General features: G+C 40.3%; 1 protein-coding gene across 2 annotated transcripts in view; it reads right to left on the bottom strand.

Annotated features, from left to right (window-relative positions):
• fggy (FGGY carbohydrate kinase domain containing) overlaps positions 1 to 19,047 on the bottom strand; it is a 178,323-nt gene that overhangs the window by 13,514 nt on the left and 145,762 nt on the right. For both annotated transcript variants that reach the window (XM_033028522.1, XM_033028523.1), the window contains exon 14: positions 14,503 to 14,597. In XM_033028522.1, coding sequence (XP_032884413.1) covers positions 14,503 to 14,597 — 95 coding nt within the window. The remainder of the gene's footprint in view (positions 1 to 14,502; positions 14,598 to 19,047) is intronic.

Raw genomic sequence — 19,047 nt, 5'->3', positions numbered from 1 at the left:
TAACGTTATAAATCTGTGCTTGCAGTACAAACCTTATCTATTGGATATGCACATGAGGAATCTAGGTGTCTACAGCTAAAATCTTCTGTCTTTTCATATTACAGTTATTTACCAAAAACAAAACTCAGAACATTCTCTTGAACAAATCCATCTGAAAAGAATACAATCTGATGTATCTAAGGACATGTAGAATCATTCGACATTCCAGCACTTTGCACAGAGCACAGAGGGAATATACATTTGAAAAAAGAAATGCTTGTTCTCTGGTGAAGAAAGAGAAAGGGAGTGAGAACAGTTTGATGCCTCTTTCACAGTTTAGATGGGCCAAATTGTCACAGAAACATAGATAATAGGTGCAGGAGTAGGCCATTCGGCCCTTCGAGTAAGCACCGCTATTCAATGTGATCATGGCTGATCATCCAGAATCAGTACCCCGTTCCTACTTTCTCCCCATATCCCTTGATTCTGTTAGCTCCAAGAGCTATATCTAACTCTCTCCTGAAAACATCCGGTGAATTGGCGTCCACTGCCTTCTGTGGCAGAGAATTCCACAGATTCACAATTCTCTGGATGAAAAAAAAAATCCTCATATCAGTCCTAAATGGCCTACCCATTCTTAAACTGTGTGACCCCTGGTTCTGGACTCCCCCCAACACAGGGAACATTTTTCCTGCATCTAGCCTGTCTAATCCCTTAAGAATTTTATATGAGAGGTCAGATGGTCACAGGTGATAGGAGCAAAGTCACAGGCCGATCTTTCTCTACCTCCTAACCCCATTCTCCTGCCTTCTCCCCATAACCCCTGATACCTGTATTAATCAACCACGTATCTCTGCCTTAAAAATATCCATTGACTTGGTCTCCACAGCCTTCTGTGGCAAAGAATTCCATGGATTCACCACCCCCGACTAAAAAAATTCCTTATCTCCTTCCTAAAGGAGCGTCCTTTTATTCTGAGGCTGTGCTCTCTGGTTCTAGATTCTCCCACTAGTGGAAATATCCTCTCCACGTCCACTCTATCCAAGCCTTTCACTATTCTGTGTGTTTCAATGAGGTTCCTCCTCATTCTTCTAAACTCCAGCCAGTACAGGCCCAGTGTCATCAAATGCTCATCATAGGTTAAACCACTCATTCCTGGGATCATTCTTGTAAATCTCCTCTGGACCCACTCCAGAGCCAGCACATCCTTCCTTAGACATGGTGACCAAAACTGCTCACAATACCCCAAATGCGGCCTGACCAGCGCCTGATAGAGCCTCAGCACACTCCAAAGAAAATACAGGTTTGTAGGTTAATTGGCTTCAGTAAAATTGTAAATTGTCCCTAGTGTGTGTAGGTTAATGTTAGTGTGTGGGAATCGCTGGTCGGCACGGTGGGTCGAAGAGCCTGTTTCCGCGCTGTATCTCTAAACCAAACTGTGGAACTGGTTTAAAGGGGAATTTTATATACAGTCACCTTCACTTAAGAGCAATAGATCAGAATTACAAGAACAAAAGTAATTTGGAAGAATGCCATGCTGCATTAACACAGTAATACAACGGTTTAGAAATGCCTTCAGTCCTCAGAGTGTGCATTTTCCACTGGCTATAGTTCGCAAAAGTGGTTAGCACAGCAAAAAGAGGGGGGCAAAAAGAGATACAAACGGACTAGCTACATGCTGGAAAAACAATTATTCATGGCTGCAGGAGCTAAGTCAAGTTGTAAGCTTCTCGCTACAATGCACCACATCTAATCTGTTTGTCTCAACTCCACAGTTCTGGAAAGGCACTTCGCAAGGGGGTAAAATTAATTAAATTTATGATTACATGTAACATTCTCTGGAGACAAAATTTCAAAAGTTCATCTTCATGTTAGACTTCTTACAGCCAAATAACTCATATTTTACAGCACCCTAATCTCAACACTGCAGTTTGCTCAGCCTTCTTGAGTGACCTAGATGCTATTCAGGAACCTCGTGCAATTTTAAGATGGAAGTCCCTCCCTGTATCTAACCAGGCAGCAAGGACTGTCGATGGTCTGTCAAGGCTATTGATGCAATTTTGCTGGGTCTGTGCACTCCTGTCACATTTACATTGCTACGATTGGGAGCTCAAATTCTTTCTTTATCAGGAATATACAGGCCGTATGTCAATTTTCTCAATTTATCTTGGGCAATGTACCAGAGGCTTCTATTCATTATGCAGACTGTTAGAAATCTTCCTGTAAATGGAATAGCTGCCCGCTGGACCAAGACACCATGTTTTTGTCAATTATTGAAAAAATCACTGAGTACTCAGATCCACTAAAGCAGACGTATAGCTGGATGAATCAGGAAGCTCTTTACCAAACTCACCACAATGGATTTCCCAGATCAGTGGTATTCTGCGTCAATCATAAGTTTGCTCTAGAGAAAGAATGGATTTGAAGAAAGTAGAAATTCGCCAATCATCATTCAACATCATTGCATTTTTATATGCAATATATTTGATGTAATGTCGTCTCTTGTGTGGATGTTGAGTCGCAAATAAAGTTTAATAATAATAATAATAATAAGTGAAGGTCATGCTGACTAGGGGCAAGGAGAGTCACAACAACACCTTATGCTAAGAGGTATGAGGAATAAACTAATTGTTCAATGATTCCTGAAACCTGTCTAATCACCGATCCAAATACAAAGCCCATTGAAAGTGTTAACCCATGATATCTTTCTTACCAGGACAATTTTCAAGCCCACTACAGAAAGTGTTCCTGCAATGTGGTTAGCTTGGGGAAGGTTGTCATTACTTATGTGAGAATTGTTAAGATGGCCAGTGACTTCTGGTTCTTCATATCTGCTAGGGTTTGGCTGTCACCCAGCAGTTTCACCTGGTTGACTTACTATTATCGTGGCAGGGTTTGATTAAGGATAAACAAAGGTCTAATCAAGCAGTAATCAGGAAAAACAAACTGTACTCCATTCACAGACCCGTGCCATTTCCTTGATAGTAAAGCTAACACTATAGAATCTCAGATGACCAAGATGGTTCACCCACAGTGTGAAGATCACTGCTAAAGATTCATTGAGGTATTTTGCACCCAGATGGTGTGCTGTAAGGGTAGAGTGCTTCAAGGATGAGTTGGGATTGGATTATTATTTGGAGAAGCTTATTAACATTGATTTTTGAGGAGCTTTGTGCTTTATAGATGCCTAAGATCATTCTGCAGTGGGAAAATGAAATACCTCGCAGGAGAACTAGCTGAGATATCATTCTGATACTTAAGCATTTAATTATTTTCAAAATACTCATAATGTAAATAACAATATATTTTGGTAATTTAACTATAATGCACAAACTTGAAAAAGCAAACAGATTCTTATAATGAGTTCATGATCAAATCAGTGATAAATAGCCACAGATTATAACCAAATTCCCTGTATCTTCGGTTTCAGGGAACAACTTTTACCTCCTGGTTAGAATATTCTCTAACTTTTTCTCAACTCAACTCATCACAGAAGCCACCAAATGAAAACACAACCAATGTGACTGAAATTCTTCACGTTTCTGTCAAATAGGGTCACAAAAAAATGGCAGCAGATTTCCATGCAGGATCTTTCAGCAGCTATGATTTCCTGGCCCTCAGTGGGTAAATAACTTCTATTAATCATGCTTACCAATGGTTCCAGAATTAAGCCTGAAAATTTCAGTATCCCTTCCAGCAATGTTTTTACAAATGACTTCCACCACCAGCTCGCTATCCTTCAAGTTTTTAGACTATTTGTAATCAATGCTTGTTGAATTTGCACTCATGGCACACACTCACAAACTGCCCCTGTCCCACTTGGGAAACCTGAATGGAAACCTCTGGAAACTTTGCGCCCCACCCAAAGTTTCCGTGCGGTTCCCGGAGGTTGCAGGTGGTTGCCGGAGGTTGCAGGTAGTGGAAGCAGGTAGGGAGACTGACAAAAACCTCCGGGAACCGCACGGAAACCTTGGGTGGGGCGCAAAGTCTCCAGAGGTTTCCGTTCAGGTTTCCTAAGTGGGACAGGGGCATTACAACGGTTATGCACCGATAATTATTCACTCATTGCTTACGAAACTGATTATAGTCAATCTTAGATAGTCTAATATCCTTGATTTGGTTAAAGAAAGATTCATCCCAGCACCTGATTTCCAGGGATATTTATAAACAAAAGTATCTGTAATTCTAAGTACTTTACAGCAGGTGGCATTATTGTGCAGTTAATGCAAACAACTTGTGCAATAGATCATATCATGAATTACAAAAGGAAACTGAAGTATTCGGCATGGTGTGACTAAGAACATTGACCTTAACGATGATTACTTTCTCAGTTTGCTTTTAATAATCATTGATTTTCAGAGGACAAATAATAAAAGAGCTAAAATACTCTGGTAGCAATACATTTTGTTTTAGATAATCTTCAGCGAAGTGCATAAAGATACATGAAATAGTTCAAATGAATGAATGAATGAATAAGTTTATTGTCATTGCACAATACTGTGCAACAAAATTCCATTACATCTCCTCCGGCTAAAAAAAATTACAAACACGACAACCATTGACACATATGTACACCTACTAGTAAAATAATAAATAAGTATTTAAAAAGAATTAAAAAGAATTTGGCGGCATTTCTTGGAATTATATTTTGCTTCCCCAGTGTTCTCTGTTGGAATTAAGCTCTTTTATCGCACATGGGTAGAAACTATTTTTTAGTCTACCGGTGCGAGCCTTCAGAGACCTGAATCGCCTCCCAGAGGGTAGCAGAGTGAAAAGGTGGTTGGCAGGGTGGGATGTGTCCTGCTTGATATTTGTGGCCCAGCGCAAGCATCGGGCCCTATATATATCATCCAAGGAGGGCAGTTGAGCGTTTGTAATGCTCTGTGCAGTTTTTATAATTCCCTGCAGCGCCCTCCTCTCAGCCACAGTACAGCTAGCAAACCACACCAGGATTCCATAGGAGAGGGTACTTTCCACGGCGCATCGGTAGAAGGACAGCAGCAGCGGCTGTGAGACGTTTGCTCTCCGCAGAGACCTCAAGAAATACAGCCGCTGATGTGACTTCTTCAAGAGAGTGACGGTGTTCATTTGCCATTTGAGGTCCTGGGAGATGTTTATTCCCAGGAACTTAAAGCCAGTGACTCTCTCCACCATGTCTCCTTTGATGTATAAGGGAGCAGGTTCCTCTCTCCTCTTCCTCCTGAAGTCAACGACCAGTTCTTTTGTCTTTGATGGGTTGAGTACCAGGTTGTTTTTGGTACACCAGACAGTCAGTTTTTGGACTTCATCCCTGTAGGCGGACTCGTCGTTGTTGTTTATCAGTCCCACCACAGTCGTGTCGTCTGCAAACTTGATGATCCTGTTTGTACTGTGTGTTGGTATACAGTCATAAGTGTATATTGTATACAAGATGGGACTCAGCACACAACGTTGTGGCGCTCCTGTGCTGAGCGTCAGGACTGGGGAGTAATTGGACCCCATCCTGACAGTCTGTGGGCGATCTGTTAGAAAGTCCTTAATCCATCCGCATGTGTTTGCATTAACACCCAGATCAGACAGTTTGTCCATTCTGCTGGGGATGATGGTATTAAATGCAGAACTAAAATCTACAAATAACATCCTCACACATGAGCCAGGACGCTCCAGATGTGTCAGTGCAGAATGTAGAGCTATGTTGATGGCATCCTCCGTTGACCTATTAGCTCTATATGCACACAAAAATGCTGGAGAAACTCAGCGGGTGCAGCAGCATCTATGGAGCGAAGGAAATAGGCGACGTTTCGGGCCGAACCCCTTCTTCAGACTGATGGGGGGTGGGGGGGAGAAGGAAGGAAAAAGGGAGGAGGAGGAGCCCGAGGGCGGGGGGATGGGAGGAGACAGCTCGAGGGTTAAGGAAGGGGAGGAGACAGCAATTTCCGGTGACCCGCTGAGTTTCTCCAGCATTTTTGTGTACCTTCGATCTTCCAGCATCTGCAGTTCCTTCTTGAACAGCTCTATATGCAAACTGATGCTAATCCAGGGTGGATGGGAGTGAGGACTTAATGTGGGCCAGGACCAGCCGTTCAAAACACTTCATCACCGTTGAAGTGAGAGCAACAGGTCTATAGTCATTCAAGCTGGTAATGGATGTTTTTTTGGGTACAGGCACGATGGTAGCAGTCTTAAAGCATTTAGGGACAGTGCACGTTGACAGAGAGAGGTTAAAGATGTCGCTAAAAACCTCCGCTAACTGGTCTGCACAGTCCCGCAATACTCTCCCTGGGATGCCATCTGGGCCAGCAGCCTTCCTGGGGTTGACCCTGCGGAGTGTTCTACTGACGTCCTCCGTACTCACAGTGAGTGCCAGGTTGTCAGTGCTGGGCGCGGCTGCAGGTGCAGGCTCCGCCTCATTCAGCTCAAAACGGGCGAAAAAGTAGTTGAGCTCCTCAGCTAGCGAGTTGTTACTGCTGCAGATGATCGGCCCCCCCTTGCCCTTGTAGTTTGTGAGTTGCTGAATGCCCTGCCAGACACGCCGAGGGTCCCTCTCGTTAAAATACCCCTCTAACCTTCTTCCATAGGCTGTCTTTGCCTCTTTAATGGCTCTCTTTAGTTTAGATCTGGCAGTGCTGTACAATTCATCACTGCCAGATCTAAGTTCTGGTACTTACTTCTGACTGAGGCACCTTAAGCTAAATATTATGAAAAACACCAATGCAAGTTCAATCCATTAAAAAAAAATCACAACAATCTTGCCATGCAACTCGTGGTACGTTTCTTCTTTCATAGGATCAGGGCATACACGACCAGAAACAAGGTATAACAGTCGATTGTAGATATACTGGCCAGCTAACTGGTTTGGTTCACTGTAGAATATGTTCAATTTTCACTTTAGTTCACTGTTTTCAATTGTTATATTTCATTGCTCCATTTGTTTAATCTTTGGCCAGAATTAATGTGTTACAGCGTGATCCAATATCCATGTTGCAATTAGAAACAGAAAAGTTCAACAAATAAAGCAAATCTCTGTTGGACCAGATCTTGCACAAATGGTCTCAACATCAAGACTGACATATGTTAGGAGATGTTTCCTTGATGTATGCCTTTGAATGGTAGTTTAAGGGCAGTGATGATCATCCCTTATTCTGAGTGTAACCCATGGAATAAACTTGCAATGGCAAGTATCAACAGCCAGAGTATCAACTGCTGATGATCCATAGAAGATGCCACTTTATTTATAAAAAACACATTCTACTAAGTTTTTATAGTATAATTGTTCATGAAAGCTGCAACATCATTGCCCACAATTAAGCTACTTCAGGACATATGGGACAGATTCACATTAATGATATCAGGCAGTTGCCTTTTAGCAGTGAGTAAGAAGACGATTTGGCACATCTACATAGAAGCCAATCGATTAGCATTTGAAGTAGATATGCAAAATAGGCTAGTAAAAACAATTTCTATTGTAATACTAATAGAAGAATCAATGATATAATTGGAAAGGGAAAAAAATGTGTTTGCAAGGAATGAACCAATTGAAAAACTATTCTGGTATCCTTGACCAGAAAGGAAAAAAAACCCATTGCCAATGTCCAGATTCAAATACAGCAAATGTAGTTGTGTAGCTACTGTATTGAGAAAGTTTTAAGATATTGAAAAAAACCACAATCACATTTTCAAACGTGAAAAATGATCATGGATTGAGTCATCCAAGAATTTCCAGAACCTGCAAAATAATAGTTCAGAACTATATAGTGCTTCTGGGAGAGGTAAAATAGAAGCCTAAGATGTTATAGATTTCCTATGAAATATTAGTTTACGAAGACTGTGATTGAGGAGACTTAAAGGAATTAATATGTATTTTGAATATTACTGTCTTCATTGTTTCAACAACAAAACATTGCAAACAGCAGAGGGAAATGGGTATCAGTTAACCAATATTTCTTAAGGTTAAATGTTAGGATCTAACATCCTTGTGTTGCATCAAAAAATATTGATTAAACATGCTTTGCAAGCTCTCAATTGAACAAGCCAACATTTTGTCAATATACAGATGATTACTGGAATTTTATATCAACAGTGGACAAATCCAAACTTCCCCTTTGTCAACGGCACTACATGTTCATCTTGAAAAGGTTGATCTAAGAAATTGTTTTGTGTATTTCAATGTTATATATAGTTGTAACACCAAATCTGTTCATATAAAAAGCATAAGTAGAGGACATCTTTGCTTTATCATTCATGATTATAACTTGCTCTCCTCTATTGCTTACAACCTAGCCCATGCATTCCCTAATTGCAGCTGCTGTGCTATTCATGTGTTGACCCACGAGAGATCAGAATTTTAAAAATGACGGTTTTAGCACACTGGTGGGGGAATCATGAAAATTAAGTTTCTGAGCCGTGGGGAGGAAAACAATGACATGATATATGAATCTCCCAGGGAGTGGGCTTCATGATGCCCTTTGGCTGAGGATGGCTTCAAGCCACTGCAATCAAGGGAAACATAGGTTCCATGGATCGAGGAGTCTGTGAATTGCTGTTAACAGTTTCTCGATACCTTCATTATTTCAGAGAACAGCCAGCATCAAATATTTCTAATAAATATTACAGCTGCCTTTAATTTCCATATTAAGGTGTCTCACTGGCAACCTAAGTTCTTGACGTTTCATTGCGAGTTAGTTGTGAAGCTCTACATAATGCTCATGTAAGGATTAAAATGGGAACCATAACTGGCTCAGCTAACTGTAAAATTAATAGCTAATTTAACCTGTATTCACAATTCCAAAATGTTTAAGTAGCACAAAAGTGGCAGTTATGGGCCTGTCCCACCTAGGCAATTTTTCGCCCGACTAAAAAACCGACAACTGGAATGGCGAGTGTCAGAGTGGAACACACACACAAAAACACATTGCTTCCTTCACCAGCACGTTATGCAGGCATGGGACAGGGCAAGCGGGGGGGGGGGGGGGAGCGCTGTCTAAAAAATTCACATGGTGCAAAGCCAAGGTGATACAGACACACACCGCGATGAACAGGAAGGTTGGCTCTGTAATTAAGGCGGCTAAAGCACAGTGTACGGTAAGTCCTTTAAATGAGGGGGGGAAGGAGTGGAGACAAATTTTCAGAAGCCAGAGAAGCTCAGCGGACATTAACATTACCGGTCGGTTATCCTTGGTTCTGAAAACTACTGCCTACCTTTTTTTTCCCCAATGAGCCAATGAAATTCAGCACCGGCTACAACCTACGAGAACCTTCCACCTCCTGGCAACCCATTAGGACCTCCTGGCGACCCAACTACGGCACGAGAATTCTCGCTACTCTCCATGGCGGCTTCATTCCAGTCGCTGCTAATTTTTTTAACAAGTTGAAAAATTTGCGGCGACCATAATGAAGCCTAGTTCCCAGAATGCAGGAACTCCTCACGACCATGAAGGCAACTACCCGGCAACTACCCGCGAACATGTGGCGATGCATAGTCTCCTGCAGTTGCCTAAGTGGGACAGGCCCATGACATTCATTATTTCACGATGTGGAAGATCAGTGATATCACCTCTCAGGGTAATTCCACCAACAGATCTATCCCTTGTTTTGCAGTCACTTTATGTTCACGTTCAAATTTATTGTCATATGCACGAGTACAAGGGGGTACAGGTACTGTACAATGAAAAAAACCTTATTTGCAGTAGCACACAGGTAGTTAAACTCTGACAAGCACACACCAACAAATTATACATAATTACGCATACATTCGAAAAGAAAAACTGGAAAAAAACTGGGCATTAGTACAAAAACATAATTGGGGGGAAAAATGTCCATGGTAGTGTAAGAGGTGGGCTGTACTGTTCCACTGTCCAGGGAGAGTTAAGGTTGTATAGACTGGTTCAAGAAAATGATAGATAGAAAGCAGCTGTTTGTGAAGCTGCTGGTGCGGGACTTCAGCCTATTGGGAGCAATGAGAAGAGGGAATAGCTCGGATGGTGGGGATCCTTGATAGATGCCGCTTTCTTAAGGTAGTGCTTCATGTATATCCTTTGGATGGAGGATAGGGCTGTGCCCATGATGAACCGGGTTGAATCACCACTCGCTGCTGCCCCTTGCCTTCCTTTGTGTCCTCCCCTACTGGAGTGGTTCTTACAGTAGCAATTTCCTAAGTGCCTCCAACATGGTCAGCGAGACCTGTCCAGGTCCAGGGTCCTCTGGCCATTATGTCCAGCCCCATCCATGGGAAAGCTTTGACAGATGGCATAAACAAACATTCAAAACACTCAGAAACTGTTAGAAGCTAATCATGTATACAATTATGAATAAAATCATGAGAGGAATAGTCGTGTACAGAGTCTCTTGCCCAGAGTAGGTGAATCGAGGGCACAGGTTTAAGGTGAAGGGGAAAAGATTTAATAGGAATCTGATAGGTAATTTTTTCACACAAAAGGTGGTGGGTGTCTGGAACAAGCTGCCAGAGGAGGTAGTTAATGCAGGGACTATCCCAATATTTAAGAAACAGTTAGACAGGTACATGGATAGGACAGGTTTGGAGGGATATAGGCCAAACGCAGGCAGGTGGGACTAGTGTAGCTGGGACATGTTGGCCGGTGTGGGCAAGTTGGGCCGACGGGCCTGTTTCCACACTGTATCACTCTATGACTAAATCAGAGATATTTATTGATAATCTTAATCTTAAGAAAGATATGAAAAGTAAGGAAAAATGTACATTAATACAAACAAATAAAAGTTAACTTGCTTGCACTATCCCCCTTCAATAAAATGAATGGTGTCAAAGAATGTGCATCGTGTTTAACCTGATACATGTTCCACATGCAGATTCCCCAGGGTAATTGCTGGAAAATTGCAGGAAATTGATGCTCTGCCATGAACTCCAAAAGGAATCCAACATCAGATTACAGTCAGAAAATCTGAGTTTAGAACCTTTCAAGTGGCTAGGGCCTTCTCTACAGTATGTTCATACCTTCCTGTAAATTACAGAGTGAATTGCACAACTGCTGGCATTTCTCTAGATTTTCTGGCAATTATTTTGTAATTAAGACACCAGCAATCTGAGATAATACAACTAAATAATAGATGATATCATGTACTAGAAACTGCCAGATAAATGAAACCACAAGAACAGCATAATAAAATGGTCAGCAAGTTGTAATGAGGAATTTGTTGGATGATACCGTCATCAAATTCACACAAACAGCATCTTATTTTTCACCTCGTACGTTTAAAAAAAAATGCATGTTCATTGGGCATTAAATTTCCTAGTCATGCTTGGTTATTTTCAGCATAAATGATTTGTAACTATCAATTTTAGAAAATGAACAATTAAAAGCACAGAACCACATTCTGTTTAGGTTGTGCATTATTGATGCGGATTTTATTTTGTTACCTTTTCATTTTTTTAACCTATATTATTTATCTTTAAATTGTTAAATTTAAACAAATTTACTCTCACTATTGTTTTAATTTCTTGTTCTAATTTGACTGACTTCTCCTCCTTCACCTTTCCTCTGTGTTCCTCTTAATATCTTAATCTCATTGAGACCGTCATTCACCAAGATGACAGATGTCCTATTGTCCTCTGCATATTATTATCAAGATGTACTGTACATCAGTAACTTTGTGGTCAAAAATCACTTGAATTGAAGGATGAGGAAATATGTCAAGTAATTCCTGGACCTTTAATTTACTTCAACAGCTAAGGGGGTACTATTGGACAGAGTGCACTTACAGTTTTTTATACTTGTGAATGTTTCTAGCATATCCTAAGAATCCTGGAGAGATCCCACCAATGCTGCCTCCAGAATAGCTTCCAAATTAAATTGGAAGAATACTGCACTAATGGCCAAAACCAATGTCACAAGCACTGAGGCAGTGAATCTTCGGTATTAACTCAACCAGACCAGTATGAAAGCTGATTCTAATTGCACTAAAACCTCTGTCAGGTGGTTACTTGTTTTGAAGATAAAAGTATTTTCATCAAAATTGAAAGGAAAAAAGAAAAAATAACACATGCCTGTGGTTCTACAATGAGACTGAAATGGGAGAGGTCATCCTCCTTGTGAGGGATCACTGACAATGAGTTGAAGAGCTGTGGGAGAAAGCTCTTGTGGGGCAGCTACACTGATGTGCACTTCATTTGCTGTGGTCTATTTCTGTATTCAAATGCAACACGCATTAATGCATGTTAATAATAAGGCTGTAGATTCCTCAAAATACCACAGGACATTTTAGTGAAGTATAGTCAGGACAGTGGCAAGATTCCTCAATGTAACCCCATGTAAAAGGGAGGAAACTAGGGCAGGTTTCTAACTCCTGGTCACTGTTCACGATGTTTTTTCTCATAAAAAAAGTATCTATCCTTGCTCTATGAAACTGATCAGATGGTCCTTTTTACACAATGATCTTTCTAGTGACACAAGAAAGATCAAGCTCTGGAGAACCTACCAATTTAATCATAGAATGTACTACTCAGCACGGCCCAAAGAAATACAGCCTTAGCAAAAATTATAATTTACATTCCCTAGTTGATAAAGCAAGCACTGAAACCAAGATATAGTCATGTCTCATAATTTCTGGAATTTCTAATAATTTGAAATCGTCCACACTGTTTTGATTAGAAAGGTTAGAAAAATAGAAAATAAGATTATCACGTATTGGTTTGCACTGAAAATTGTACAAGGTCAATGGATGTTTGTTTTTTGTTAAGTCTGCGATTTATTTTTCTCAGACTCGCTTTAGTTCTCTTTTGATGAAGGCTTTCAGCACCAGTACTCCAGTGTTCCGCCCAAATAATATGTTGCACTTATTATGTGGTGTTTAGTTCACACCAGGTGCCATTCACCACTAATCATAGATATTCTTGATGCCAATATTATTTAGAAATGCTTTAAGTGTCAGGATTGAAAATATCCAAAGGTGTGTCACCTTGAGCTGTATTTTGCTGTATATGAAACATAGCAGTGCTATCTACATTCTTGCCAGATCACACACAGTGTCGTCCAGTACAACACAGTTACAGTGGATTTTCTTCTTTCATAAATATTTTCTATGAAAATTATACAAAAAGGATACATTATATTTACTAGTTGGGGTGCTTGTATTTCACTCGATTAAATAATGCTTTAATATTTAAATTTAGTTCTCAGGCTGTAATTGGCTTTGACAATGTTGGTTATAGATGGGAAAGTCAGTTCCCATTTTTGAATCACGTTGAAACACCTCTTCCAACCCCATGAACTCTCATATGGAAAGAGCTGGATAAAAATACTTAACCAACAATCTATTGCCCAGGTTCACATACAAACATCACTAGGGTCGTTGTGGAGGTGTGGAATGATTTTGAAACTATCCAAAATCATACTTTCAGAAGAAAAGAGAATTCTGAAAATATATCACCATTCCTGGCTTTCTTGTTCTATCTGTTGTACATCTGCATGTTCAAAAATAGCATTATTTATGCATATTTTGAATTATGCAGCAGCTGTAAAACAAATTATTTTCAAGTTTTAGGGAAATTAATTAAAACCTGTTAAAAAAAAAGCAGAATTTCTCAGAATGTAAATGAAATTATAACCTATATAGGTTACCAGGATCTTCAAAGAGCTCGTATTTCACAGTAAAGGCAGGCGCTAGATCACATTACACTCTTTGTTTTTGATAGTCAGTGAGCAGGCATGGTATGAACTGTAGCATTTGCACACCATGCTAAGTCTGTAACAGCTACATTTATGATAACAATCTTTTAGATTTTATATCAATGCACTTCTGCACTATGGACATGTGTAAATGTTAAATGCCATAAGCACTCGCCAGAAGAGAAGGGCAACAGATGTCAGCTGGTGTCAGGTATCAGTAAACAGCTAAAGCACAAGGGATTTATGTTCTTTCTGGCTTTTGGAAAACATCACACTTTAATATTCCTTTCTGCATCTTTAAAAGAAGTAATCATTTTTCTGGCAAGTCAAAACTATATAAAATGTTCCAACACCTTGTTTTTGTAATATTTTCAAAATGTTTCTATTTTTAACATTGTATTTTTCTTTCCTTTGCAGGGTAAGCCCTTTCCTAATTGTGCCGTGGTACGTCAGACACGTGTTAAGTATTTTGCTGTGTCACTGCCTGCTGGGTAATGCACTAGAATAACCCAGGCTGGCTAGACTTGCAGGCTTCCCTTTAGGAGAACATTAACTCCAACTGGCACCTAGCTGCAGTATTGAGATTGGAAATGTAATGTGTATGCAACTGCAAAGTAACCCATCACACTACCCTCCCATTTTATGTACAGTTCACTGGGATGCACTCATCCCCTGGGCATGCCTTTCTCACAACATTAATTAATGACCATAAAGAAGAAACAATGAGAATGGCAGGTAAAAACAGTTCAATGTCAACATGTCCTCTGTTCAGCAATGAAAACCAAAGCATGAAAAGCTGACAATTTGTGAGGTGTTGAATAGTTGTGAATATGATGCAGATAGAACCACAACAGAAATACTTTCAACAATAAACAAAAAGGAAACCGTTCCTATCAAACCATACCTGTATAGATTTAAAGTCACCAGAGGCATACGCTCCCAAAACCGCAGCACCCACTAAAACTGACTCCACCTCCTCGGCAAGGACAATCGGCATACCTAAATAAAATATTTTAAGGTCGATGTTAAATGCAATGCAACATCAGAGTGCAATTAAATATACTATGCCATGTATTAATCCTCAGCCTTAATGTATATTTGTAATATTACATTAATTTATTCATATTAGTTCAAGGCTTACCCACCATTTACTAACCTTTGAGAAAATTCTCAGCTGTGAAATTTTTGAAAATAAATCATTGGACAACCAGTTTAAGAAGCCTTGCCTTCTAACAAGGCTGTCTGTTGAATGAGAATTAGAGATTCTGGATGTTTCTGGCATTCAGAATACTGAAATGTTAGGAAATATAAAACTAAAATATTTGATACTTAATAGTACAACAAATATTTATAAATATTAAATAAATTAAAATATTGTTAAAGTACTGATATCTTAATATCTTGCCGTCTTTCCCCATTGAAATCAATAGAGGAGGACTTCAATAGACAATAGGTGCAGGAGTAGGCCATTTGGCCCTTCAAGCCAGCATCACCATTCAATGTGATCATGGCTGATCATCCCCAATCAGTACCATGTTCCTGCCTTCTCCCCATATCCCCCTATCTTTAAGCTATAATTCACAACCCACTCTGATCCATCTCTTTGGCTACCTACATTGTTCCAACAAAACAACAACATACATTTATGGAGCATCCCCTCATCTTCCATCTAGGCACCTAATGATTTTGGGTTTCAAAATTTCAATATTAAATTCATCAAATTCAGATAAGCAGATTTTTCTGTATGTGCCAGACTGGTTAATTCTGATGTAAGGTCATCCATTGTAACATTAATTCAATTTTTCTTTCTCTACAAATAATACCAAATCTTTATTTTCACCAACTGCTTTGTTCTCATAAGGTCATAAGGAATAGGAGTAGAATTAGGCCATTAGGCCCATCAAGTCTATTCCACCATTCAATCATGGCTGATCTATCTCTCCTTCCTAACCCCATTCTTGCCTTCTCCCCATAACCTCTGACGCCTGTACTAAAATCTGTGTCTTACAGTGCTCGCACTCTGTTATTGTTTGTTTTTTTTCTCCAGAGCCACCCTCATTAAACTCCCTCCACATACGTTCCCGCAGGTAGATCAGCAATGGCAAACCAGATAGCACTGAAAATAATTGTGAGTTGTATCACTTGGATAACCTTGATCCCTTGTCAAAGATAGTCCCTTCGTTCACTCCAATTCTTCCCCCTCCAGGCAACTAAAACATGTATTTTTCAGTCAATTTTTTCCAATACTGATGAAGGGTCACGGTTCTGAAATGTTTACCTGTTTCTCTACTTCATCTGTTGCGCATCTCCAGTAATTTCCGATTTTATTAAAGGTTTCGTCTGCAACTTAACGATTAAGTGCATAAGAACAGGAGAAGCAGGCCATTTTGCCCAAGAGCCAGGTCTATTGAATGAAATTATGGCTGCTCCTCTACGTCAACTTTACCTTCCTGCCTGATACCCTTGCGTTTTGATTTTCTGAGTCAAAAATATCTATTGATCTCAGCCTTGAATGTACTCAAAGACTTAGTGCCTAAGGCACACCATGGTATAGAGTTTCAAAAATGTACAGTCCTTCAAGCAGCAAACTTCATCCTCATCCCAGTCCTAAATTGCAATCCCTCTATCCGAGCATTACGGTTCTTAACTCCAAATTCACTCTCTCTTAGAACATATCCCACTCAGAATCTTTTATATCTCTATGAGATTGTCGTTCCTTTTTAAACTCTAGTGTATATTTGCTAGTCTTTCTCACTCTCTCCTCAAGGTACAATCCAATCACTCCAGGATTCTAGAGTGAAAATTAGATACATTTGTATTTCGTTTGACACAGAGATTGAAAAGATTGCAGTATTCTAGTTGTCTCACTGAGGCACTGGATAATTGCTAAAGACTTCCTTGCTTTTGTACGCAAAATCATTTGGTGCTGGATTTTCTCCTGCTGGTGCAAATATTATGTAAGTGTTTGGTGGTTTCTAGTGTTTTTTTAAGTTACAAAGATCCCAAAGGAATAATATGGCAGATGCTGATGTGGATTTTGCAACTTTTTGCTTTAACAAGTTGCTCACAACGTAGCTACATCAGCAGTTACTCCTCTTGGTTTACAAGTGATTTGGAAAATAAACAAAGGACAAATAGGTTGTATCTAAGATGAAAAACAGGGGCGGGATTTAAAGATGGAGAAGCCAGCAGGGAGAAGTAGGAGGCGCTTAATGACACAATCTGGGGCTTGTAAATCAGCAGAGTGTGTGGGCTGAGGTGGTTTAGGATGTGAGAAGGAGGATTTAATTTGATGACGATGTCATCTTTTATAGTTTAATTTGTTAGTGTGGAGCAATTTCCAACCCTAACATAGCCAGCACACTGCCTTCAATAGGGTTGAGACACACACGTGCAAGTGACCCTAGGAATCAGCTCCAGCTGCCTTTGCTTGTGCCCTGCAAAATAGAGGGAACTGTTTGTTGAGTGCTAAACAATCTGTTTACAAGATGTCATGGTGGGAAAACTGCCAATGCAAACAACCTGTGTGATGTGGGTGTGAGCTTCCCATAGTGCTAAGTACAGTATGTGAGTGTGCGGTGCAGCATAGAAATGTTAAGTATCAATCTGGATTCATTGGTAGGTGAGTGCTTAGAGTGTAGTAAATTGAACAGTGTCTTTAGCTAACCTACAGTTGGGGAGATATGGTACCTTGATCACTTAAGCTAACCTACAGTTGGTGAGTTATTGACCTTGATCACTTACAACATTCTTCAGTCTTATTCCTCGCCTTGATATCTGTTCTCAGTCATAGAGTGAAACAACTCAAAAAGAGGTCATTTGGCCAACTAGTCCTTGCTGATCAAAACATCTACCTGAGCTACCACTATTTACCTGTAATTGACCTGTATTCCTCTAAACATTTACCATCCATGTACCTGTCTAAATGTATTTTAAGCATTGTAATTACTCCTACCTCTACAGCTTCTTCCAGCAGTTTGTTTCATGTACCCACCATTCTGTGTGAAAAAGTTGTCCCTCACGTCCCTTTTAAATCTTTCCCCTCTCATCCTACACCTATGCTATCTAGTTCAGGACACCCCTGCCCTTGGAAAATTACTATGACCTTTCACATTATCTCCATCTCTTATATACTTCCATAAAGTTATATTTCAACCTCCCATGCTCCAGTAAAAAAGTCCCTGCTTATCCAGTCTCTGTTTATAACTCAAGTAATTCAGTCCTAAGAACATACTCGTGAATTTGTTTTGCACTCTTTCCATCTTAATGATATCAAGTTCAAGTTACATTTATTATCACATGCACCAATTGGTTCAGTGACATTTGAGTTATCATAGACATACGAATAAAAAGAACACAATACACGATAGTATTTAACATGAACATCCCCACACAGCGGAATCAACATTTCCCACTGTGAGGGAAGGCAATAAAGTTCATTCATCTTCCTCTTTGTTCACCCGTGGTCGGGGCCTTTGAGCCCTCCGTAGTCGCCGCTACGGACAGCCCGATGTTCAGGCCCTCTCGCCGGGATGATCGGAGCTCTGGCGTCGGAACGGAAGAACACACTCAGTGGCTTGGAGCTTCCGAATCGGCTGCTTCCTACTGGAGTCCGCGACTTCCGAGTCCACAGGCTGAGTTGGGCGGAGATGCTTCTAGCCGCGGGCGGCGCTGACTTTAACATCGCAGAGTCCTGGGATCTTTTGTCGAGGGTCGCCGCCAGCGCCGCCCGCGGCTAGAAGCATACCACAGCTCCACGGTGCAAATTGTAAATTTGCAGCTAAAGCATTCCTTTTATGTCAATGTTGCCATTGACCCAATACATGGAGCAGAGTCTTCATATGGTTTACTGCTTAAGCAGCTTAAATTGGAAAATGAATCTGTAGTGCATGATAAATAGACAGGGGTGTTACAAGAGATCTTTTGTCGAACAACCTGATAAAAGCCACATGCAAAGACAAGCCTAAGCCTCCCTGCAGAACTGACAGTGCATTTCAAGCATGCTGCACAGTTTCCACTCTCTCTGCCAATACCATGGTTAAACAAGCATATTTTGCTTGATGTTCCCAATAATAATTATACAGATTACATGGTAGCATAATACTGTTCCCAATAAAATGGGAATTCAGAGCTTGCATAACATGGATCAGCTGAATACTGCATTTAGAATATAGGAACTGCATCTTATTAAAACACGAGCACACTGAAAATGTATAAATATAAATTTAAATTGAAGTCACCTATTAAACCAAGCTGAGTTTTGACATATTTGATCTTAGAGAATGTAGATGGGCAAGTGAGTCTAAAATGCTAAGCTTCAAGGTAGTCCTGGAATAAAATATTCCAGGACTACCTCTACTACTGGTCCTAAACTGGAATTTGAAAAGTGTAAGTCAGGACCTGGCAGAAGGAGATGATAAGCAGCTGTTAGAGGCGAAAACAGTGCATC

Source organism: Amblyraja radiata, chromosome 10, assembly GCF_010909765.2.
Source record: "Amblyraja radiata isolate CabotCenter1 chromosome 10, sAmbRad1.1.pri, whole genome shotgun sequence".
Lineage (NCBI taxonomy): Eukaryota > Metazoa > Chordata > Chondrichthyes > Rajiformes > Rajidae > Amblyraja > Amblyraja radiata.
The sequence above is the reverse complement of the archived record's forward strand: the minus strand, read 5'-3'. Positions and strand labels throughout refer to the sequence as shown.